This window comes from Chelonoidis abingdonii, chromosome 23 (genome assembly GCF_003597395.2).
Source record: "Chelonoidis abingdonii isolate Lonesome George chromosome 23, CheloAbing_2.0, whole genome shotgun sequence".
NCBI classification, from domain to species: Eukaryota; Metazoa; Chordata; order Testudines; family Testudinidae; genus Chelonoidis; species Chelonoidis abingdonii.
The window spans coordinates 15,120,374-15,146,014 of record NC_133791.1 but is presented as its reverse complement, the minus strand read 5'-3'; the positions used below and the strand labels follow the sequence as shown (position 1 = coordinate 15,146,014).

Here is a 25,641-nt window from a genome sequence, read left to right as displayed (position 1 = left end):
GGTCTTGTAGGAAAGACTGAGCCCTCTAACAGGGCGGGGAGTCCTTTGGGAGACACCTGACCCTGCAGGCTGGACCCTGCAAAAGGATGGGGTAGCTGAATAGTGAGGGCCCCATGGGCTGGATGGGGCGCAGAGACCAGTCTCCTCATGATTATGGGATGGGGAGCTGGGGAAAGGCGGAGGGACTGCAAAGACAGCATCTCCACCCCAGACCTGCTCCCAAGGTCAAGCCCACCTAGGAGCCTGCCTAGCAACGGTAACCTTGGCAACCTCAGCGGGGGCCGGAGACAACTCCATGTTCTCGCGAGATTTGCGGACCGGCCTGTAGCAGCTCTCGCGATGCTTGCCTGGCCCCAAAGCAGGGAGGCGGGGGGGAGTCGAAGAGTGACCCGCGAGCGCCGCTGCTACTGCGGGGGGGAGGGAACAAGATGGCGTCGGAGGGCGAGTTGGGCAGGAAGTGGGATCGGTGTCTGGCCGACTCGGTCGTCAAGCTGGGTAAGGGGGGTTGGGTCGCTGGGGCGGCCCCGGGTGCGGGGCACGGCAGCTGGGTCAGTCGCGGGGTCTGCGGAGGCCGAGGTAGCGCTGCCGTGGGGCCTGAGCTGGGCCGCGGCGTGCTGCATCCTGGGATCTGGGTGGCTTTGTGGGGGGCCGAGCCGGACCCTGGGCGGCCAGCGGAGCGGAGAGGGTACATCACTGGACCGGGCTGTGGAGGGGGACCCGGGTCCCTGGACGGGTCCAGGGAGGGCATGTGGCTTACACAGGCCTGGGTAGAGCTAGGCTCTGTCGCTTCAGGAGGAGATTGAGCCCCGGTTTCCTGCTCAGGTGGGGACATGCAGCATAAGGCATGGATGGGTAAGAACTGCAGGGCGCTGCCAGTGCCTGCAGCTCATTTTCTTGAGCACTGCTAGATAGTCACAGTATTCTTCTGTACCACCTTCCTCCCAGGTGTTTCTTTATTACAGTATCACAAGTGCTAGTGCAAAATGTGAGTGTGAGAGGGGGTTAGTTGAGAAGGTGACCTTGGTGAAATTCTGATGACAAGCAAGGGAATGATGTCTGAAAGCAGCAAGGTTTTCACGTGGCTCTCCAGTGCAGAAAGGTTCTTCCTGCGCCAGTTGTATACCTGCTTATGCCTGTCTTTTTATTTCTTGCTCTTTCCCGATTGATTCACTCATGCCTGCTTTGACCTCCTGGTGACTTCCTTTTTAAGATCAACTTGTCTGTGAAAGACATGAAGATCTCCATTCTTATTGAGCACAAGACCCCCCAAACAGTAGGCTGATCCTATTGAGGCCCCATGAGGTCCTGCTTTGCTCATTTCACTGAGGATGGGGAAACAGTTTAAAAAATCTAACATACTTCTGTCAGCATGCACATAAAACATTACTTTTTTAAACATAAGTTTTGATACTATCTTATGTGCTGTTAGTTTTGCACCAGCAATGTACATGGTACAGAACAGTATATTTTATCGTGTACATTACATGAACAGCTTTCAGTCTAATGTCTGGATCTTGCAATACAAAGGTGCAAGTATTATTTTGAAACAGAGAAATCAAAGTAATAGACTACCTAAATTAGGATCTTATATCTGCTAGTAACCTTTTACATCTAGATGATGAATTATTTCAGTTTTTAGACTGAAACTCAAAAACCTTTTTTGGTTCAAATACTGTTAATATGTCTTCTAGAGGTATTACTTTAATAATATAATTACATATAAGAATAAATTACACCTCTACCTCGATATAACGCTGTCCTCGGAAGCCAAAAAATCTTACCATGTTATAGGTGAAACCACATTATACTGAACTTGCTTTGATCCACTGGAATACACAGTCCCTCCTCCCCAGAGTGCTGCTTTATCACGTTATATCCAAATTCATGTTATATTGGGTTGCGGTTATATCAAGGTAGAGGTGTATTTAGGTTGCAAATTTGAGAACAGTAAGGGATTTTTTTAAATGTAATTTCCTACTTTCTCTCTTTTATAGAAAGGAATAAAAACAGATTTTCTGGGCAACTATAACAACCACTCCTTTCCTCATGAATCACTGGTAGGGTTTGAACTGTGAGCCTTCAGCATAGCTTGAGCTATGGGACTAACTACATTAACAGGCTGCAACAGAAGGCTGTTATACCAGCTGAGGGAAATGGGCCTCTGGGGCCATGTGCTGGGTCTAAAGCAGTGGTTCTCAATCGGGTATATGTACTTTGGGGGTTCTCATCTAGATAAATGTTTCTCAGCCTGGGGGTTACTGCCCCCAGCAGGGTCACGGAATGGGTTTAGGAGGGTGGTAAGCAGGGTAATTGCCTGCGGCCACACAAAGCTAAGTTACATGCTTCAGCTCTGGGTGGCAGGGCTTTGGCGTCAGATAAGGCTCAGAAGTGAAAAACAGGTTCAAGTATCACACTGAAATGTAAGTACACTGTTCATATTCCAGTCACTTTATTTTATAATTTATATGGTAAAAATGAGAAAGTAAGCAATCTTTCAATAAGAATGCGCTATGACACTTTTTTTTGTATTTTTATGTCTGATTTTGTAAGTAAGTAGTTTTTAAGTGAGGTGAAACTTGGGGTATACAAGACAGATCACACTCTTGAAAGGGGTACAGTAGTCTGGAAAGGTTGAGAACCACTGGTCTAGAGTGTGGCCAAGGGGGAACTGATCCAGCACTTCGCTCTCTTTGCTCTTTCCCCCCCTCCCCCCACCCCTTTCAGGTAGTGTGGGGAACATCTTCCATATTTGGTGCCCCTAGAGGTGGAGGGGAGGAATGGGCCACTGGAGCCATGTGTTCTGTAGGGAAGCCTGGCTCTGTTCTCTCCCAATCTCCTGGAGAGGCTGCCTACTTCCAAGGTTCCCAGCATAGTTTCACTTCCCTCAAAAAAAGACTGAAAAAATCTTTTATAATGGAAGATATTAGGCAACTTAAATAGAGGTCACTATCAGCTCCTCCTATAATAATTCCTTTGCACGAGACTACAGTTAGCGATAAATTCAAGAATACAATACAACAGATATTCCTCTTCCTGCCAATCATTTTGTGAAGACCCATACGAATTTACTTCACAGGGATATATCTTTTGATTCAATCTAATTGTCAGTATAAGATTAGTAGAGAAGAAATCTCTCTCTCATGGAATCCAGAGAGAAGACTTCTAAGTAAAAGTAAAGACAGAAAGGGCTGGATTGTTGTAACAGGTAGATCATAAATACAGGAGAGTCTTCAATAAATAAGTGAGGAGGATTATTTTAAAGTAAATGTTGATTCCACTTTTAATTGAGATACTATTTTGAATAAGTATGTTGACAGAGATTGAATTGATCTGAAAACTTAATGATTCAAGATGTTAAGTTTCTAAGATGACCTGCTTTGTACTCATTACCTTAGGGCTTGTCTACGCTTACCGGGGGATCGACATGCAGTGACCGATGCGTCGGTGGTCGATTTAGTGAGTCTTTGACCCACTACGTTGACCACAGATCGTTCTCCCGTCGACTCCTCCATTGGATCAAGAAAACGTCTCCCGTTGACATTGCCTAGTGTGGACCCCATGGGAGGTAGATCTAAGCTACGTCGACTTGAATTATGCTATTCACGTAACTCAAATTGCGTAGCTTAGATCGATTTCCCTCCCCCCCCCCCCGTAGTGTAGACAAGGCCTAAGAGAAACACCACCATGGATGCACACATCATTGACTTCCCAGCTGAGGTGAAATTCTGGCCCCACCAAAGTCAACAGGAGTTTTGCACTTGACTTTATCAGGGATCAGATTTATACCAGGTGGGCCTATACTTTCAGGCATCGGTTCTTTGTAATGACTAGAACTAGTGCTTAAAGTTAGTACATGTGTAAATAAATCTTGCTGAACTGGGGACTTATGGAGTTTTATTTAGCCAATTTTTATTTACACGCACATTCTCTCTACTTTCTATAGTTTGGAAGCACTTATTTTGCTCATTTTGGTGGCACTAATAGTAGCATTGTCAGAGTGCTGCACGAAAAACTGAAAAGGTCTGTGAAACAGCCTTTCCCTACTTTCCCCATTCTTCGTACCTTATTAATTTTGTTGTCTGGTCATGACTCCTCAGTTATAACTTTCTCCTTTTAGAATGATTATCTGATTAGTTTGATGAAAAATCAGGAATTGTCTTGATAAACAGTTAATCTGAGTCTTTGAAGCCCTGATCTTCCAAACATATATATGTTGTTAGCTTTAAGCATGTGTGAGTGCTGTCATTACAGTGGATGGGACTACTCTCATTCTTAAAGTTAAGCTCTTGGCATTTTCAAAGCCATGTACACACATTAAGCTCTGATTCTGCAAGTTGCCGAGTACCTACAATTTCAAGAGAAGTAGTGTGTGGAGAGCACTCTGCATCTTGCAAGATTGGGTCCTGTCCCTTAAAACACAACTTCTCAGGTGGGTAAGTATTGTGTTCAGTTTATAGACTGGAGGCAGAAAGGGAACTGCAGAGAAAATGTTGTCCCAGGTGCTTCAGCGAAGCAGTGACGGCCCTGGAAATATAACGGGGGAGTTCCAGGCCTATAGTAAGTTCAGTAGACCAAGGTGCCTCTTGAAATAATAGTTAAAAACCAGATAATATGCAGGTTTTTTATTATGGCTTAATCTGTATTGATAAAATAACTATTTGTAGCCTCTTTTTATATGATGTCTGCTTTCTGGGCAGTTGCTGATTCTGCAGTTTATTTCCTGGAACTCTTATTACATCTTTTGTTTCAACTGTTGTCCAAATTACTGTCAATATATCTTGATAGCTGAGTAGTTGTAACGAGTGCTCAGACCTGTAGACCAAAAAGTACAAAATATAAAATGGGAGGATGCTTTTTTGTGTTTGAACAAATTAAGTATAATCTTGGCTCTGTTAAATTGTGCTTTGGTACATAGGTTTTGCCACCATGTCAGAAACACTATTGAAGGAAATTAAACGGGAGTTAGAAATATTACATTTCAGGGTTTATATGTTCTTGATCTTAACCTATGTGTGAGAATAAAATTAACAAATAGTCTTTGTCTTGGTAGGGTTTTCACTTATTTTAATCAGTGTTGCTTTTTTAATGGATATACAGTATTTCAGGTATTAAATTTATTTCCGCAATCCAAAGAATGTTTGATAATTGTTTATCTTGTGTGTAATGTAAATAAAATCTGCAGTAAACTGTAGAAAAATTACATCTTATTACTGTGATATCACTGAAAGAACTTTGACTAGAATTGATGTAAAACTCATCAGAGTCCATCAAAGCTATGAATTGTAGCAGACTTTGTGTAAAAATCCTAAAGAGGAACATCTTTCATGAAAATTGATATCCAGCATACTGTCCCTTCTTAAAAAGTGAGTGATCTTCAATAAGCAGCTTAGTATTTATACACTGATATGCGAAAATGATTACAGTACCTCACAATCATTTCATTATGTAGCTTTCTTACAAACCACATTAACTTCACTCTGTTTATCAAAATTCAACTTGTAGAAAATGGGCCTGCTGCAGTCTGTTTAGTAGAAATGTCTCCACTTCCACTCTACTCTTTGGCCATTGCTGCCATCTGAGGTAGCTGCTCAATTAGCTTACTATTAGGCAGGGTACATAAGATGAATGGTTTAAAACAAATCCCAAGATTAAATAAATAGGTCCATAAAATCAGTTTTAAAAAAAGAATTCTAGTATGGCAAGAAGACTGGAGTTTTTCCTCTCTGTAAATTTAGGCTATGTTTTTCTCGGCTAATGATTATACTTGTTGCTGCTGTTTGGATGGGTGGTCAAAAGAAACTGTCAGGATTATAGGAAGATATTTTATCTGAAAGTTTGTGGAGAAGAAATGAAATGTAAAGCCTTAACGTTGAGGATGCAAAATGTTGCCCATTATAGACCCTTGTGAAACATTGCCAAAATGTGTACTGCACCCATCTGGGAATGAGGGAGTTGAGGTGCTTAAACCACTCTGAGATCTTTGCATTAAAGTTGCTATATTTGTAATACAGTATTGTTAAATATAATGATGCAATATGAACTGTAAAAGCACAGGCATAGTACATGAGCCATCTAGCTTACTGCTGCTTAATTGATAACTACTGAAAGTAGTGATGGCTGTTCAGTGTGAAATGAATTGCTGGCCTTAGTCCAGTGCCTGATGCCCAGGTGGTGAATTCACAAAGTATCACTACAACCGAAATACTTGTTAGAAGTCCCTGCAGAGCTACCAGGGGCTGGATGGACATAGTGATTAACTGACATTGCATTGTGGCTACCGATACTCTGTCAATGGAAGATTTCAGCCTCTAGGGCTGTCAGGTAGTAAACTTTTTGTTTTTGTTTTTTTCCCCTGGTACTTCTCTGTGCACTAAATTCACTTATTAAAAAATGCTGGGTGAATAGCTTTTTTTTTTTTTTTAAATAATAATAATAAAACAGAGAAATCAAATGAATAATGCTCATTTGAAGATCTGATAATTTTGATTGAAATTTGTGGGATACCATCAATTAATGGTGGGCTACCCAAAGTTTCCTTTTGGTAGCCATTGGCTTCGGATCTCACAGTATTTAATATGATGATCCAAACTTAGATTGTTGCTCAGGATAAGGTTAGTGTCCATTAATTGTGGAATCTATACAAATATTTGTTTTATTGCCAGAGATTTTTCTATGTGATGGTTAGGGGAAAAACAAATATTTTGGGTAGCTCTGTACAATTTTCCCATTTGACATAATTCCAATAAAGGAAAATGAATCTTCTGAAGTCCTGGTTGTTGGAGAGTTTTCCAGGTTCTGTTGTCACAGCAAGCCGCAAAGGTCTGTCTTTGAACAGTAGTGTACTGAAAGTAGGATGCAATTTTCATACACTGGAGTGGGGAGGAAGTCAGCAGTTGCTGCTGACATGTATTTATTAGCAAAGGTAAACTTCAGACTTATGGCTGGGGCTTGCACAGCCCGCCCTCTGTTTTGTGTAGTTTGTCATGCTTTCCTCTACAGTTGGTTTGAGGCAGCTTATTTGTAATTGTACTGTATTGTTTTACTTGGAGATTAAGTTCCTGGAACGATTCCAAGTAAACTGTCCAAAATATATATTTATACATATCCTCTTGTACTGCAATACTTTATTTTTGACTTTTGAGTTGCTACTCTGTCTGCATCTCATAATTTACTGTTATTTCTACTTCTTTAGACTTTGTTGTTTTCCATCACATTAGAACATATTTTCATTTCCAGGTTAGACAGTGGTTTATTTGAAAGAGCAAAGAGTGTTGTAAAACTTTAGGTTTCAGAGTGGTAGCTGTGTTTGTCTGTATCAGCAAAAACAACGAGGAGTCCTTGTGGCACCTTGGAGACCAACAGATTTATTTGGGCATAAGCTTTTGTGGGCTAGAACCCACTTCATCAGATGCATGAAGTGGAAAATACAGGAGCAGGTATAAATACATGAAAGGATGGAAGTTGCCTTACCAAGTGTGAGGTCAGTTTAACCAGACAATTCACTTAACAGCAGGATACCAAGGGAGGAAAGATAACTTTTGAAGTGGTAATGAGAGTTGTCCATTTCAGGCAGTTGACAAGAAGGTGCAATACTTTAGGTATATCTACACAGGGCTTTAAAACCATGATTAAGTGTGCTTTAAACTCAGTTGTGACTGAATTTGATTGTAACACATTTTTGCCAGCCACTGGGGATAGGCCAAGATAGAGACCTAGACTAGGACACTTCTCTCCCTCCCCCACCTTTAAATCTAGTTACAGCTCAGTTAAGTCTGGTTTACTCTGGCAAGCCAAACCATATTATAATCTGGGTTCCCCTAAATCAATTCACCCCAGCCTGCAGAATGTTGAGAATATTTACCAGCCCAAGCACACATTTTGCTTGCCTACACTTATTGGGGAAGGGATTTTCCTGCTTATCAAGAGAAAAATATCTTTCAAATGTGTTTGTATATGGAGGGGAGAAGGGGGAAATACAATTTTGCAAGTCTGGCTTTTAAAATGCAAAAGCACAACTTAAAAGTTTATTTTGGAGTCTTCTTTAGGGGGTTGAATTTATAGGCAACCAGATTATGCACAGAAAGACACTAGCAACTTCAGGTTCTACATAGAGTAAAATAGTAGTAAACTTTTTGGAGGCAGAGGAGGAAGATTTCAGTACTTGAACACAGAAGGCTTTAAACATATCAGTTACGGAGTAATTGAGAAGTTACAATGACGAGAACTTGCAATAAGCAATTAATTCACCTAATGTATGAACCAAAAACAGTATTGCCATTTGTCCTTGTTCAGTGATGTACTACGAAAATAGACCTCTTTAAAATCTAAGTGTCTAACATACATTAATGGATCTAATTTAAATGTAGCCAGACAGTCATGCTAGGTGCTTTGAAAGCTATTATCATGATTGTTCAGTATAATCAGTGCAAAACCCTGAGCAGGTTTCTTCTAGACAGAAATGATTGTATCAGAGAAAATATATGTCCGGGCTTTCACTCCTTTTGCAAATTAAATTGCCAGTGGTTGAAAAAATAGTTCCTTGTAATACAAGGTGCATTGACAAGCCTAACATATTTGTTTTCTTTTTTACTCCGCTTTGATACTGGTGTAACTATAGAAATATAAAAGGTCAGTTGTTGTGTTGTTGTTCCCCCCCCCCCCCCAAAGCAAACTGCCTCTATAAATCAGCAAAACAGAAAATGTAGGCCATTTTGTTGACATCCTGACTCATGTGCACTATCATATTGAGTATCAGAGGGGTAGCCGTGTTAGTCTGGATCTGTGAAAGCAGCAGAGAATCCTGTGGCACCTTATAGACTAACAGAGGTTTTGGAGCGTGAGCTTTCGTGGGTGAATACCCACTTCGTCAGACGCAGGTAGTGGAAATATCCCTCTTTGCTGTTTTGGCAGCCTCTCTGCATTTGATCTGGTTGACCTGAACTGCTGCTGTCTTCAGAGACTTGAATGCAATACCTGTCATGAATCTTAATAAGCTTGCATGATCCTGCTTATATTTCTTATTTAGACATGCTATATTTTCCTGCCACCAGTTTTTTTTACACACACATGCTCCCGTCTCTGCCTCCTAATGCTTTTCCTCCCAGTTTGCAAGTCTTTATATCCCCCCCTTTTGACCCCATTAGTCATCCTAATAAATTCATTCTCTACTCCTGGCTTTCAGGAACAGACATGTGCCTTGAGGGAAGGTATAAGAATGCTCCCTCTTTCCCCATCGGAATGGGGAAACACTCTAAGGTGTGTCACATGATCTGTGCTGCCTCGAATCAGTTGGACACTGATGTGCAGTTTGTTTTGAAACATAAATACTTAAATACAAAGAAGACATCAATAGAACATGCTTGGTGAAATCCTGGCTCATTGAAGTAAATGGGAGTTTTGCCACTGTCTTGAGTAAATCAGGATTGCTCTTGCTGGCTCTAATATATTAACTGCTGGCTTTACCAAGAATGTCTGGCCTTCTTAAGGGAGAAGAACTTAGGTAGTTTGAACTAAAAAATTTGCAATGTTTACAATCCAAAATGAAACCAAAAAGAAATACATTAGTCAGTTTCATTTCTTTATATTGTCAGTGTTTATTTTCCAAATTGAGTGACTTGTGAGAAGAGAACTAGGTCTTTATTCTTTCACTTTAAATATAAGGAGTTTTAAGTGACATTTCAAACTATTCTAAATGATTGTTGACCTGAATTTATGCATTTAAGATTAAGTGATGTTTCTCATATAATCAATTAATTCTTATTAATAATAGGCTGAAAATGACATAGCTACTTCCAATACGAAATTAGAGAATTGTGGAATGTATAAATGGTAATATTTAGTCATGCAGTTAGAATGTCAACACACAATGGCAAAAGCTCTTGCTTGAAGCTGTATTACAGGGGATTTTTAGATGGAAAAAGTTCACATGGCCTTTTAAGTTATATCATGAACTATTACTGTGATTAAGAATGGGGAGGTAAATACAGTGTATTCTACTTCTTCTGTACTGTTGATTAAACTCTATATCAAAGATGTCTAGGTAATGTGTATTTATTCTGAATGACAATAATTGCTGAAAGATTAGCAGATTTTCTTCACTTTGACAAAAGGATACTAGTTTGAACAACTGTTTCTTATTGTTGATGATGTCAGGAATGTATAAAACAGGAAAGGTCCCTCTTTGAAACTGTAGTATAAAGGATTTTCAAATGATTAAGTGAGGTAAATGATTTAAAAAATATAATCCATTTGTCACTAAGAAGTAACCCTGGGAAAGTTGCTAGTTTCTTGGCTTCTATTGAAATCCATTATTTGGAGGATATTTTGCTATTTCAGTATATGCCTGTACATGACCAAGCTGCAGCCTAAAAACTTATGAATAACCCACCCTGACTATAGTGGTAATATTAATTTCCTTCTAATCCTCTGTTTGTTCTGACATCTGAGCATAAAATGCCTCTAATCTTCGTTTAATAATTATTTTGAGAGAAAAAAGGCACTTTAGCTGCTGCAGCAGCTGAAGTGTGGTTTCTGTTGGCTCGCATCATCTTGTCTGCTTTGTTCAATGTTTCCCTAAATATTGAGGGTAAAATTTCAAACTGTTCTAGTGGCAGCCTATTTTGTAGTCTGAACAATTTTCAGCAAGATTCATTGTCTGTATTGTAGTGTCAGCAGTTATTGGTAATCCTTCCTGTGGTTATGAGTGGGCTTATGATACTCTGTATTTACTAGTAAAACTTTGTTGACCTTTCTGAAAACGGAGCTTGTCACACAACTTTTTATGTACTGCATCTGGTAATTAATTGAATTAATATTTTACAGCTTTAGAGCACATTAAGTATGTTGCTTTGTATAACCACATCTGTAAGGATGTCTCTACCACCCTGAGGGCCAGAAAGGTTTTTTTTTGTTTTTGTTTTTTTTTTGTTTGTTTGTTTGTTTGTTTTTTTAATCCAAGCTTCTTTCTTTCATAATGGACAATATGAATTTAAGTGGAGGCCCTCCAATATATTATATTATGTGCTGTATTCAACCCATGGGCCATATGTTTTAGCAGCAGGCCAAAGACAATAATTGGTGATCTCACGTGCTTCTGTTCTAATGAAAAGGCAGCAATTTAACCATCAAAAAGATGGTTCATTATGAAAGAGTGGTTAAAAGCTTTCAACTCCAGCCATCTCTTTTGACTAGGGGGGGCGGAGCGGTTGTAATAGAGGTCTCCCATATGTTCTGGCATTGAGGGTGGGGAAATGCACACAGGTGCATTAGACTAAAATGAAGAAGATGCATTAGGATAAAAACCCTGTTCAATTTTCATTCCATTGAATGATTCTTCTAAATTAGGGGTAGGCAACCTATGGCATGCATGCCGAAGTCAGCACGCAAGCTGATTTTCCGTGGCACTCACACTACCCGCTCTGCATTTTAATTTAATTTTTAAATGAAGCTTCTTAAACATGTTAAAAACCTTACTTATTTTACATACAACAATAGTTTAGTTATATATTACAGACTTATAGAAAGAGACCTTCTAAAAACGTTAAAATGTATTACTGGCATGCGAAACCTTAAATTAGAGTGAATAAATGAAGACTTGGCACACTACTTCTGAAAGGTTGCCGACCCCTGTTCTAAATACTGCTCAAAAACGTGTTTCACCAAGTGGATATGGTATTGGCAGATTTGAAAACCTGTTAGCTGTGCCCTTATAATCCATTCTTGCGTGACTGTCTAGAATTTTATTTTATGAAATTGAATGCAAACTTGGAAGGTAAACTAAAGATACTTCTGAAATATAAATGTTAGAACAGTGTCTAATAGTAAAACTCCATTTTATGGAAACTCAATTAGCTGTATACAGAATGGTGTACTGTAGGTTTGAGAGCTCACTGTTTTCATGCCAACGTCTCGCATTGTGCCGCATAAACGTAAAGGGCTTGGGCAACTTCTTTAAAACAAAGTGCTATCTTGACATTTATTTATTTATTTATTGCTGCTTGATTTCAAATGTCATCTTGCATGTCAGCTATCATTTGGAGTAAAAACCTTGCAAAAACTGTTTTTCTCGCTGTATCTGGTTTTCTTGTATTGCTGCCTTGTCTTGTGTAAGGACTCTTAACATGTCCCTCCCTCCCCTCCTTTTTTTTTTTTTTTTTTTTTTTTTTTTTAGACAATCAGCAGTAATTTGTACTACGCCTTGGATAACTACAGAAAAATTACTTTAAATAATCACATTTCAAAACATCATTTGAAAGTACTTGAACATTTAAACTACCTATTGATATGAGTGGGGCAGTTGTGTAATCTCTGGGGGCTGCCATTTTAATAATAGCAACAGAAAGTGCAACTTGATATACCTCAGGATGGAAAGATCAGAGACAGTTTTCACTCGTTTGATCCACAGGACTACTGCTCTGACAGACGTGTAGCATATGAATATATACAATAAGGGCCTTATCTGTCTTCCAGCAAAGTCAATGGGATCAGGATTGGGCCCTAAACCAAAAATCCCTGGAAAAATAATCAAACTCAAATGTAGAAAATTTCTGCTCCCTGTTTTTCCCCTGGCTCAGATCTTCCTGTCTTGATATGGATCAAGCTGACTACAGCTGCTTCCTTTGTAATGTCTTCATAATCAAAATTAGACATTGGTTAAAAACAAAAATCAGCTAATTAGAAACTTTTTAGAATACTTCATATTTCCTTACATCAGTCTCTAATTTCCTCATATGTGTAAGTCATCAGAGTCCTTGGCAAAGGCACAAATAAAGACTAATGTCAAATACTGCTTTCATTACCCTTAGTGGACAAAACTCTGTCCTTAGTTAAACATGGGCACGCCTATAACCCTATTGCCTTAAAAAGGTTGTTACACACAAGCAACTCTATTTAGGTATGTTCTTGTTTAGAGGCTAGAAATATTTGACATTTACATATAAACTGTTGCTATATGGTATTGTCCTTAGGGTGTAAAGGGTCAAATTTCACTTGTAAAAAGTGACCCACACAGTTTAGTGAAAACATAGGGAATGACTATTTCTGTGCTGACTGCCTCCCCACAACCATCTAGGTTGAACTCAATTTTCAGTGTAGCTTGACAGTTCACCTGACAGATTTTACATCCTCACTAAGTCACAACAGGGGCATTTCTAAGGTGTGCTGGTTCCATCTATCGACATACAAAGCTTGCAACCATTGGAGCATGAGTAACTTGTTAGAGGAGAAGTGGGACGCCTCTTTTGTCCCTTTTTGTTTTGGAAGCCTGTTTCACAGAAAGACAAGAGAATAAGTTAGAACTTTAAGAGGGGAGATCACTTCTCAGTACAATGTAGAATGTGTGCCTATGAAGCCAATTCTGAGGAAAAAACACTAAGTAAATGACAGATGGGCAGTCTTGGGGTACAAAATGATCCTAGAAAAGATGTCTCTCTCTTAGACAGATGGCTTATGGTTTCAGTATTTTTACTTCAAGGGGTGTTTACCCTTTCAAACTGGAAATTCAAATTTTAGTTGCGGGGGGGAGGGGGCACTTTTTAACCCAATCTAAAAGGTGGTAGCTGAACTTCAATACAGCTTCCACCCTAAAACTAAGTGATTTTTATTTTATTTTTTCCCCTTCTTTGTAATCGCTTTTGGGGCCCTGTCTTGTGGGAATTTTTCATTCCTCTGAATTCTCTGTTGCTCCTATGTGTTGCTCTCTGCTGCTGTCTTTTATTTGTTTTGTCTCTCCTTACACATGCTGGAGCTAATGGAGAACTTAACTTCAAACTGCAAGGGAATGTCTTCTGGCTTACTTCTCATGCTGCTTTACACCAGGGCGAGGACTCAACCTCGTCCATCTTCATTGCCATTGGAGGTTGGAGTTGAAGTTGTAATTTCAGAGCTTGGCTCCTAACATTTAACTCTTGCAATTCTGGAACGGGAGCTGAGGAAGGAGAATAGCCTTCTGAGTTGGGAATCAGCTTTGTGTTCAGTTGTTTGGCCGACTATAGGTGTCTGGAAGCAGCTCTGAAGATGCTTCCCTCCTTCAAAGCTCCATCTGGTCAGCTAACTGGCTGAAGTTGTGTGCAGGAGGAGAACTGAAGTTCTTTTTGGCCTTCACTTCAACCCCAACAGCTGCAGGGTGGGACTCTTCTGCAAGGAGAGAAGAGAAATTGGGGGGTAGTTCTGAGTCTGGATTCCTATGGTTGTGCAGCTTGTTCAAAAGCCTGGCCAGAAGGAGAAGGTCTGCTCTAATGGAAATTAAGCCAAATATACTGACGTCCTGGTCTGCTATATTTGTGCAGTAATGAGGTCCCAGCTGTGCATTCTTGGGGAGTTGGTACATAGCTGTGATGTTGCCAAAAAAGTCCAATCAGCTAGTGGAAAGGGACTTCAGCCAACTTGTGTCCTAAACCATCCACTCATTTATTTTATCCCTGCGACACGATGCCAGTAGGTGGGAATGTTTCCTGGCTCTCAATTCCTTGATATATAAAACTTATTTTTGTAAGAAATTCTGAGGAACTTAAGGACTACTGGCACTTGTCCTTGTAAATGATAAATTCCTCGCTGGAGATTTGAGGAGGATTTAGGCTTTAGGCTTCTTTCCATGGCATTTCCTTTAATGCGTGAGACACCACTGTAACATTTTTCCCTTTAAATTATCCATACGTGTTTAATCTGGACAAAAGCCTTAGTATAGTATTGACAAGATGCTGTGCTGGCCTGAGTTACACATAGGCTCCACTCTTGTATCGTTCTTCCCCCCCCCCGCCCCCATTAGGAGGAGTCGGGGGAATGTTATCCCTCTGCCCCATCAGCCTTTTCACCACTGGCTGTAGAATGAACTAATTCCTGTTGGAGCTACCTGCCTATATCATTGTATAGGCTTTTATCCAGGATGTCTGGAAAGCATGTGGGTAGCATCTTTTTGTTCCATTGTAGAAGTATTGAATAGAAGCTGGAAGAGCTTTTGTGTATCAAAAGCCAGCCTTTGGACACCAGACAAACAGCAGTAGCTTTGGGGGTGCCTGGAAGTTGTGTTTTGGGTTTTTTTGATCTCTTTTCTATTAAAGAGATAACTAAATCACAACTCCATCTGAAATTTTTAAACCTATTTCAGGTACTTCAGATCCATATAACAACCAAATCAAAATGCATTTTGCTGTATATTTTTAGAGTACTTTGTGTATTTGACAAGACACTGTATATAGTCAGTTTCACTGTTTTCCCCTGTGTCATCCTTCAGTTTTCCCTGTTTGCTGTGTGAACAACATCAACAGGGTAGAGGGAGGAAAATGTTTTTTTCTTTTTTTTTTTTTAAAGAAGACATTGAGCGTTGGCGCTAGAGAAAATCTGATTCTTGTCTCAAAAAGATCGAGCAACATAGTTTGGAGTGTGCTTAAATGTCTTTGTTGGACCCTAAACATCTCTAATACATGAAAACTAGTTATTAAAATGTAATTCCTGCTGAACTGCCCTGTCCTAATATATAAAGGCATTTTTGTACAACAGTTATTGTACATAGGTCTTGCCAAATTTAGCTTCTTCATTAGAGGCATGATAAGGAAGGAAAGAAGGCGGGGACCACCCTTCCATAATTATGATGAAAAGAATATTGCTTGTAAATAATATTTATGCCAAACAGTGTTGTTAAATACAGATTTTGTAAGTTGTAATACCTTACCTAGCTACTGCATTGATATTTACTCAGAACTGATCACATTGAATTTTTAATCTCTTCTTTAGAAAGTTATCGGTTTCAGTCGCTTTTTAATTGAAAGCTGACAGCTGCCATTTGGCAACAAAGCTGCTGCTTCCACCACTTCAGCGGTGAAATTGACTCATTGCGGTATGCTGAAATTTCTTGACTTTAATGGTGGTCATTGCTCCAGTCGAGTTGGCTTTGTGAAAGATCATTGTCCTTTTTCAAACTCATCCTATCCAGATCTGGATCTCAAAAGGATGACTAGCTCACCAGATCCAGAAAGCTTAACCTGTACAGACTAGTAGTTACTGCTTTCTTAGAACTAAGTAGCTATCTTCCAGAAGCTTAATCTTCATTTTGTTTAACATCTTAGCTCTTTATGTAAAAGAACAAAACCTGAAGGGAGATGCAGTTTGATATTTTTGTGAATGTAGCTATCTAATGAACTACGAAAGAAAATTACATTTAGAAATTGGGAAAACCTCTATGTGACATAGTAACAGCAGTTGCCACTGAGCATATTTAATCCTTTCACCTTTCGTCTCAAACTGTCTTTTTAAAAAGAAAAACATATCTAAGTGTGACTTAGTTTTTATAATTGCTTAAGCCCACTGCTGTTTGGGCAAACTATTAAAACTCATAGTAACTGTGTGCATTGAAAGGAACGCTGATAAATTTATAGAAGAACCTTTTTCCCGGATGTATTATTGAGGCATGTCTGTCCCAAAGATTTTGATTATCTGAGACTCTCTTCTGCGATCCTGTTGGATATGAGGCATGTCCTCTTCTGTATATTAGATAGAATTATACCCAAAATCAGTCTCTCTCTGAAAGTACACAAGCCAAAGTGTGTGTATTTATTTATTTATTTATTTTTTAAAAAAGACACTTAGCCCAGGCTTAGAGACCTAATTCCAGTTTTGTATCTGCTTGTACGTAAACAACCTCTACTGTTAGGCAGGAATAGAATAAAAAGATATACGTAGGATCTTAATGTTCCCTGTTGGCATTGACTGACTATAAATAGGTTCAAACTGAAATGACAGACAGAGGGCTGAAGAGGCTGTTTTTCTAGTTAAACATTTAAAGCTGTCAGAGAAGGTGAAAAATGCTTTGTACACTTTCCTGTGGCCTTTTCTTCCAAAGAGGCGGGTAGGGGTGGGGGAGGTGAGAGAAGCAACCCAGTACAGATCAAGCCCTTAGCTTTTTCCATGTTTGTTTTGTTTTTTTTGTAAGATAAACCCTTCATGTTTTATTGTTTATGAAGTTAAAGCCTGGCCCAGAGGTGCCAATCTTTAGTGGAAACAGCTGTAGAGTTAGTGTCTCTGATCAAGTGGGAGGTTCTTTGAAGCAACATGTTGCCTTTTTAAAAGGAAATTGAGCATGTGAGAACTTGAACCTGTAAAACTCATCAGCAAGCTCTCCCATTGTTTATCTCTAATGGAACTTTATATAGAATTAAAGTGAAACACACTTTGTTTTGTTTCCAAGAATGAATTACTCCCCCCCCCCCACCCCTCTCCCTGCTATCAGCTTGCTGTGTCCCTGTCCGACTCCCCTCCCCCCCCCCCGGTCCTTTTTTGGAGACGCATAGGAAATGACCATATAACCACAATTACTTCCTAGTGGGATGATGATGAGTGAGAAATTATCCACAGTAACAGTTTCTTAACGCAACAGGATAAAACCTTTAAAAGTAGCTAAGTCTTCTGGTTTTAAGTTTAAAACCAATATTTACTGGCAAAAACCAGCCAGGGAAAAGCAGACCCACAGTAAATAGTGGTTTCTGTGGATGGGGAGAATAGCTAAACACTTCTTACTGTTCCTGATTACATTTCCCTCCAGTTGAGAGTTCAGCGTAGTTTCTAGCCCATTCCCCAATAGGGAGTGGAATGATGCTTGACAGCCTTTGGGATTAGGAACAGGGATCAGCGAAACTCTGTGATTCTGCCTTCTTAGCTTCATATTTGTCAAACTTCCTCCTCATGGAGATTGATGATAAAAAGCATTAACAGTAATAGACTTTAGCTCTCAGCTACCTCATTCACTCTCTAGATCTACAAGCTAATCCAAACCTCTTACTCCATTTTCTAGTACGGATCTGCCATTTTACTCCTCTTCCAGATGAAATAGATCGGAGGAAGTAGCCTCAAAGACTGACCTCATGTCATTCCACAGGAGGCAGTTCTAAAGCAGATCCCCTATCCCTTCCCTGAAACCCAGGCTTGTCACCACTGTGACATGTTTGAATTTCAGCAGCCCATAACTAGAGCGCCTTGGTTTCTTCCTAACTCAGGTCACCTATTTAGTCTGCTGCACTCCCACCAAAGCAGTGAGCTCAGTAGGAATGATATGTTCCTGTCCCTAGCAGAACATAGTTTCCTTTCTGTATTAAAATGTCTAATGGCTTAGCATGGCTGCCTAGTGTGGGAAGATGTGGGTTCCATTCCTGGCCCTGTATTGATCTCTACTTGCAGATGCAATGCCTTTGTATGTTTATTCTATAGTTTCCCTACCAGCCAGCTAAGAAACAGAATTGATGGGTTTCTGTTTAGGCCAGTGATTGAGTGGGAGAGGAGAAAATTGAAGGGAATCTTAGTGGTGCCAACAAAGATGGAAGACTCCTAAAAGTAAGGGGAAATGTCTGATGATATTTTGGATTTTTTTCTCCCCTGTCTCCCAAGTATATCATTCTTATCACACTCTTCAAAACTTACCAATTTGCCTCACCAGTGGCAAAGAGGAATATTGGTTTGACCGATAGCATGGAAATGTGGTGACATTAGCAACTACTTGGGCATTCCGTGTGGCTGATGCAGAATTTGTCATTCTGCAAATAATTTCTCATTGATTACCTAATTGTTTGGATTGGCAGAGAGAATTCCTCTTGGACAAGAAGTGTAAAGCAGTATCGCTGCATGACTACCCTTCTCAGCTGGACAGTTCAAACAACGCCTAGTGCGGTCTGTCTAATTTCTTGAAGTAATCGCTTTCAGTTCAGATTCAGATTTTATAGTCCAGCAATCAAACCAAAACAAAAAGACAGCATAGCCACATATGGTAGGAAAAGATTGTCAGAAGGAGCCCGGGGTCAGGAAGCCAAACAGTTCGTCCATTTGATGAATACTTGTAGATAGTAATTATCCTTAATAGCATAAACATTCTGTTGGAGCCAACACCAGCTGTGCTATTGCAAAAGTACTGAAGAGAAGCTCCAGTTGGGGAAAAGGCATAAATGAGCCATTGCTAATGGCGACCCACTAATTATCTCCCAGATTGTGCATCACTGTCCAGAGTTTTTATATACAGTCTGAATGGTTAGAGTTGTTTACACAAGATGCTAGTAAGTATTGTGTTTGCTAGTGTCCCCAATTCAGAAAATGCATGAAAATCTGACCAGGCATCTAAAGAGCTCTGAGGAGCTGAGATTATTTTTTTAAGCTATGCAAACTACACATGGTTGAGGAGAGTGAAAATCTGGCCTTCTCTGAAATGTTCAATTGCTAAGATGTCTGGGGGTTTGATGTTAGCACCACTTGGCAAGCTGTCATCAAACATCTTCCCTTGCAGTCGCATGTTTTGAAATTCTGCCCTGTAATAACCATAATGCCCTGGTAAAGTAGTTACCTCTGCGATAATTGGTTCTGGTGAAATTCTGTGGTAGAGTGAAGAGAGCTTTCAGAAACAATTCTTGTTTCTTGCTCTCGTTATAACAGGATAACTTGGGTTCTCTGAGAGCAAAGGTCAGTTGTCTCTGTTCAGACCAAGTCCTTATCTCACTTCCTAAAATGCAGTGTTTTTCTATAATAAAAGCACTTGTGATGCTTCACAGATTATTCGCTAAGGCAGCGAAGTGCAGAGCTGCTTATTGGAGCAAAGAGTGATGAAAGAGTGGGAGCTATCATTAATTATTTGTTCTTTGCAGGCAGTGTAAGTTGGCTTGGGGAGTGGAACAAAACTAAAAAGGGAGCTTAGCCCACACAGAAGAAGCTGTAGATGTATGCGACTTTTTTTTTTTTTTTTGTAGTTGTCCACTCTAGGTCCTGGGGCATTTTCCTTAGCTATTCTAAGTCCCAATCTGCAGTGAGAGTACAAGATAGTCCTTACTCAGTGATGCATGTAGTAGGAGCCATACAATTTAATCATTCTAGGTGCAGACAGTAAATGATGAGAGCTACTAACTTTAAGAATGGTGAGGTTTTTTTGCTTAAACTAATTCAAGCCCAATCACTTTCTTTTTTTTTTTTACTTCTAAGTGTGTTTGAAACTTTGCTCACTTTCTAAATGAGTGCACAGGTGGCCGAATTTTGCTGTTCTACCTTTGCAGTTCCCTCTAAAGTCGGTGGCCTTGCCCAGGTGATTTGAAGGCAGAACTTTCCCACTGAACTTGAATTTTTAGCTGTTTTGTTTTAATGGTTCTTGAAATAACAAAAATCTACTGACAACTTCCCCAGCTCTTCGTGAAATTGATAATAGTCATCTTCCAGGGAAAAGAATTATTTTCTTTGAGTTACAAAAGCGTTTTTCTGAAACAGTCTAAATAATTTTCCAAGTGGTGATGGAGAAATTCTGAGCTGTTACAACTCAGTCAGTGTAAGTCCAGATCCACACCCTGGTCTTGGGAGCCTTGGGCGTGTGGGACCCCCGTAACGAGCCAGTGCTGAGAGTGTGTGGAGTCGGTTGGCGCTATGCCCAGCTTATGAGACAGCTTATGGTGTCCGACACCATCAGGTGGTCCAGAGGCATCTACATGGAGCACATCACAGGCCACCATCAATACTAGGATGAGTAAACGAGACTGGTGGTCAGGGAAAATAACCCACTCACCCCCGCGACAAACAAAGGGACGCACTCCACCCATGTACCTATTCCCTACAACAACACTGACTTGGGATTTCAAATGCATTCTATGGGTGGCATACCTGAGACCACTTATTCACTGATGCTTGAAAAACTACTGCACCCCAATCTGACACTCTGCTTGTTGTGTGCTATGTATGTATCTCATAAATATCAGTTACAAGGTTCACGACTTCTCATAACTTAAGCCTGACCCAGAGGTATAGCACCTTCCCTCTTAACTTGTATAAATTTGATTTTAAACATTAGCTTTAATAAATTTTTTAAATCTGACTAGAATGTGAAGTGTCATTCCTTCCCAATCTTTTTAACTACACTGGCTAATGACTGCTGTGGATGTAAAAGAAAAGCAGCCCTGAGCTTTCTTTTGCAAGCTATAGAATAATGGGAAGCATCATAAGTTTATTGCCCTGAGGACGCACACTGAAGTAATCAGAGTAGTAAGAAGTACTTGCAGTACAATAAGATATTACTCTGCAAACCTAAAAGGAAACTAATTTAGTTTTTGCAGCGAAGGTGGATCTGTATGTCCTTGAACTTTCTCTTCTACTGACAATGAAGCAAATTCTGATTCAATTGAAGTCGGTGACAAAATTTCCAGAGATTTTGCTGGGACCAGGATTCACTCTATAACAATAAGAAGTGAGGGATATGTCAAGGAGTGGTCTCTTGTATATGTATGGGAGGTTTCTTAGGTATGTGTCTGTATTTGATTAAATGTAACTTTTAAAGCATTTAAAAAAATATCGCCAAGCATATAACCTACTGGCTCTTTAGGTGTGGAGAAACCTAAAAGATTGGGATGGCATTCCTGAGCCAGAACAAGTAATTAAGGAAAAGAAATGGAATTGATTTCCATTTGTGCCTATTGTCTAACTTCCTCCTTACTGCAATTTTCTCTTTGCAGGTGCTGGTTTTGGATTAGGAATTGTTTTCTCAGTTATCTTCTTTAAAAGTAAGTGTCCCTATGTTCTTAGCTGTTTGTTTTTCATGATATTAGATTGTTTGGGTACACCTCTTAAACACAATTATTTGAAGCAAGTAAATTTTAATATGTTATGCCAACTAGTCCATTACTTGTCCAAATAGCTTAGTTGGAGTGAAATTAGCTAGACTTCTAAGTGTGATCAAACAAGGTCACTGTATATGAAACATCTCAGGCTCGGCATGGAGTCAGGCTTCTGATTACAAAGCTCTGGAATTATGAGACCCTGCATCTAAACAGTAATTAACCACATGTCTAGACATCAGCCCTAACCAGTCCTGCAAGGGTTTTAATGCTTTTTCTACATAGTCTCCCCTCTCTTCAGTTATTTTTTTTAAATTACTTTCTTGATACTAGAATAATCCTCAACTCTAGCACAGGTGGTAGAGCACATGCTATTCCTGACTTCAAATTCTTGCTAGGCACAGAGGCAAATGGCTTCAAAATGCAAACTGCAGCAGATTGACAGGTTCTCTTTGCTCTGTTAATTTTTCTAATGGTATGATCTAAGTTATGAAATATTCTTCAAAATGCAATTGTCAGAAAAATAACTACTTTTCTACTCAGTAAACCTGCTGTTTGTGTGTATTGTTTATCGTTCTGGTAGAGGTGAAAGGACCCAGTCAGAATTTTGGCCCTTGCTAAGCTCTGTATCAACACTTACAACCGTGTCTGCTCCAAAGAGTTAACAGTAACTTTTACAACTTCTGTTAATGCTGCAGACTCAGTACAAGGCTGGATTCTATACTGCTAACTGAATTCCAGTTGCAGGATTCTTTTATTACTGGTGATGCTTGCGTGTGGTTTAAAAAAAACAAACAAAAACCCATACATACAGACTTTCAGATTCTGGGTCAGATTCATCATGAAAGAGTACTTTTGAGATCTACAGATTCAACTGTCCTAGCAATTTCAATTGTGACTTCTTTAAATACCGTACAGCGGATTTATTCCCATTAGACTCTTAATGACATTTGTTGCCTTCTAACACAACTTTTTAAGATTCTTTTTAGGAGACTTCAGAAGACATAGAACCTGAAAATGCACAATGCATGTATTCCAGTAATCTACCACTTACTGGCATTATATTTGATAAGAAGTTGTCATTAGAGCTTGAAATTAATGCAGTGTTTCTCATTTTATGTTCAATATCTCCTCCCCCCACCCCATCTGCTTCTTTCTCTCTCTTCCACACAGGAAAGACATGGCCTATTGCATTTGGGTCAGGCATGGGATTAGGAATGGCTTATTCCAATTGTCAGCATGATTTCCAGTCTCCATATCTTCTCCATGGCAAATTTGTAAAAGTAAGTACTGGAGTAAAATAAATATGTATGTAGGTACCATTCAGTGCTTAAATATTCTACACTCATTTTAGACGGGCGCAGGAAAGAAGTAATATGTTGCCACTAGTTGGAGGAGAGCTCCTGTGTGTGGCATCTTTTTTTTTCCCCCCCCCCCCCCCCCCAAACTTTTCAGATCTTTTCAAATATGTAATGTGCTCTTTTTGCCTTATTTATGATTAAACCTATTACACAGCATCTCTTTTTGAGGACACTTGGATCTCCACGGGATCAGCTTAGATGCTGCAGATGGTTTTTCTACAATGTACAAGTGTGTTTAAAAATATGGGGAAATTAATCTTACCATAAACAGCATGGCCCCAGTCTTGCAATCAGATCTATGAGTGGAGGACTTCATTGCCTGTAGGTAGCTCCTTTGACTTCAGTGGGGCTCTGCACAGGGTTCTGTACTAGTGAATCTGATTGAAGGATCAGAGCCTTAGTGTTTTCATGACTTACAGACTAATAGTCTCCTTTGTCTTCAGGGATGTTAGTGAACTCTAGACTGTTTGATCATATGAATTTGGAATCATTAGAATCGAGACATGGCGCAATTTAAAAGGGTTACTGTGAGTCAAGTCTCTCTAAAGAGGGTTGTGTTGTAAGTGGCTTGGGTGAATACTGATACTAGCAAAGTGGCTGGTACAATTTAATCTAGTTTTATGATGTTAGGCATGATTATGGTCACAAAATGTGACCGCCTTAGAATGATTTTGCATTGGTGTTAAAAATCCCCCACTCCATCACATAGAAATTAAACATAAAATAGGGATTATTTCTGTGGAATGCACAGAAAACATTGTGAAGGGGTATATCACTGAAAGCACTGAGATGACACGGTAGCAGAGGCATGCTCCTGAGCGTGCGTAAAGTTACATTATAAAACATCAAAGTACTCACTTAAAACCTTCTGCCAGAAAACTTAAAAGTGACCTGTCAAAAGGGGGGTGGGGGAAAGGGTGGGGGAAATGATCTTGTGCCTTTTTTCTCCATCATGATAGGTAAAGAAGCCCTGGAAGGGTTCTTTTTGCCTGCTTTTTACCCCAAGAATATAAAGACCATTCATCCCTGGATGTATTGAAGGATTAGCCTTCAACAGGCTTTTACAGTCCTAGCAAACCCACCTGCTTCAGAATATTGTACTGGAAAAGGAACACAGCCAATGGCAGATCACAACCCTTTACATTAAACAAACGTTTATATTGGAGAAGTAGATGATATTGGATAAAAACATGGAGTAGCTGGTATCTTATGAGTGAAACAAATGCAACTCAGTAACATTCTAGATCCATCTAGGAGTGTTTGCCACAGAAGTGCGTGAGAGTTTTAACATAAAACCATTGTGGGGTATCGGCTTATTTTTGTGAACTTCAGTCAGAAATAAATTGGAATGAAATTTCTCCAGTTTGAGGACTCTTGAGTATGTAAACACCCAATGCAGAAACTCTAGGAAACACTCTGTCCCTTGGAAGATGCTTGTTATGGCAAAAGTAACTGCCTGAGAACATTGAGAAATAGAAGTCTGACTTGAGTCTAGTCTGGCAAGAATTTATATTTGTTTTAGAGAATAATCTCAGCTCTGTAACAAGGGTGGTCTCTCTGAGAATGAGGTCATCAAAGGGACACTGTACAGAAGAAGCACAGCTGCCTGCATGGCACTAGAGCTGAGGACAAAGTTTCCAGCACAGTCTCTGTTGGCTTTCCCTGGCACAAAAAGTCTGAGCATGTCGGTTGGAGGGAAGGGAGAGATGAAGCCATCTAATGGTTAATCTCTCCAAAATGTATGGTCATGGATAAAAGCTTCAGGGTTATTAAAATGAAATTATTTCACTTCTGGTGGTTAGCAGGGTGGAAAATATTGTTGCATTATCACACATCTGTTTTCCTAGAAAATGGTGTCAGAACTTTGATTTTTAACTATCTTATACAGCATTTGAATCCATTCTTTGGGTTATCAAAATGAATGGGGAGTGCAATTATGCCTGCATAGGAGACTACCCTTAAATCTAGACACTGCTCCCCAAAGTATCTGCAAATGTATTCAGTAAAGGTTTACTAATTGTGGCATAAAGCATGACAGCAGGAATTGGGTAATCTAAGTTCTGTTTCTGCACTTCTGGGTGAATGTTGTTGCTTAACCTCTCCACGCTTCAGCTTTTCCATCTATCAAATAAGGATAAAAATTCTAACCTACCTCATGGGGGCGCTATAGGCTAAACTGCTTGCTTTGAGCTTCTCAGATAGAAGGTGCTATAGGATACAAAAATGTTATGGAAGTCTTCTTGCTTTACAGGACCAGTGACTAATGACTTAAGAACATCCCACTGGGACGAAAGGAGAAATCATGGTTATTCCTCAGGAATATTGAAGTGCCCCTGGAGTAAGCCAACGTTCTTCTGAAACACTTATCGGTTGCTCTTTATACTCCAACATGTTGTTTATGTATATGAAACAAAGTTCTGCATCTTGTTTTGTATTTTCTCTCTGGAAAGGGCCAGGAGGAACTCTTCTGAGAAATAAATAAAACAAAAGTGGACCCCCACGTGGTGTTTTGGCTTCTTTGCATGTGAGTGGAAAGAGAGGACTCCCATTGTAATACTAGCGGCTGGGACCACCTGGTTAAAGCCACTATTCAAGTCCTTGTGGAACGACAGCTGTTATGTGTTCCTTCCCACTCTTGACAGGCAGCTCCCACCATATCCAGTTCACAGAAATATCCCCATCTCACATCACTTGCTGGACACCCTGCTGCTTGGGCTGATTTT

The 25,641-nt window shown here is 39.8% G+C and overlaps 1 protein-coding gene across 1 annotated transcript; it reads left to right on the top strand.

Annotated features, from left to right (window-relative positions):
* Positions 1-371: 371 nt before the first annotated feature.
* Positions 372-25,418, top strand: MICOS10 (mitochondrial contact site and cristae organizing system subunit 10). Its single transcript, XM_032779539.2, has 4 exons — positions 372-495; positions 21,456-21,503; positions 22,731-22,840; positions 25,170-25,418. Exons 1-4 carry the CDS (start codon positions 429-431, stop codon positions 25,176-25,178), a joined length of 234 nt encoding a protein of 77 aa, XP_032635430.1. The 5' UTR covers positions 372-428; the 3' UTR covers positions 25,179-25,418.
* The last annotated feature ends 223 nt before the right edge of the window (positions 25,419-25,641 follow it).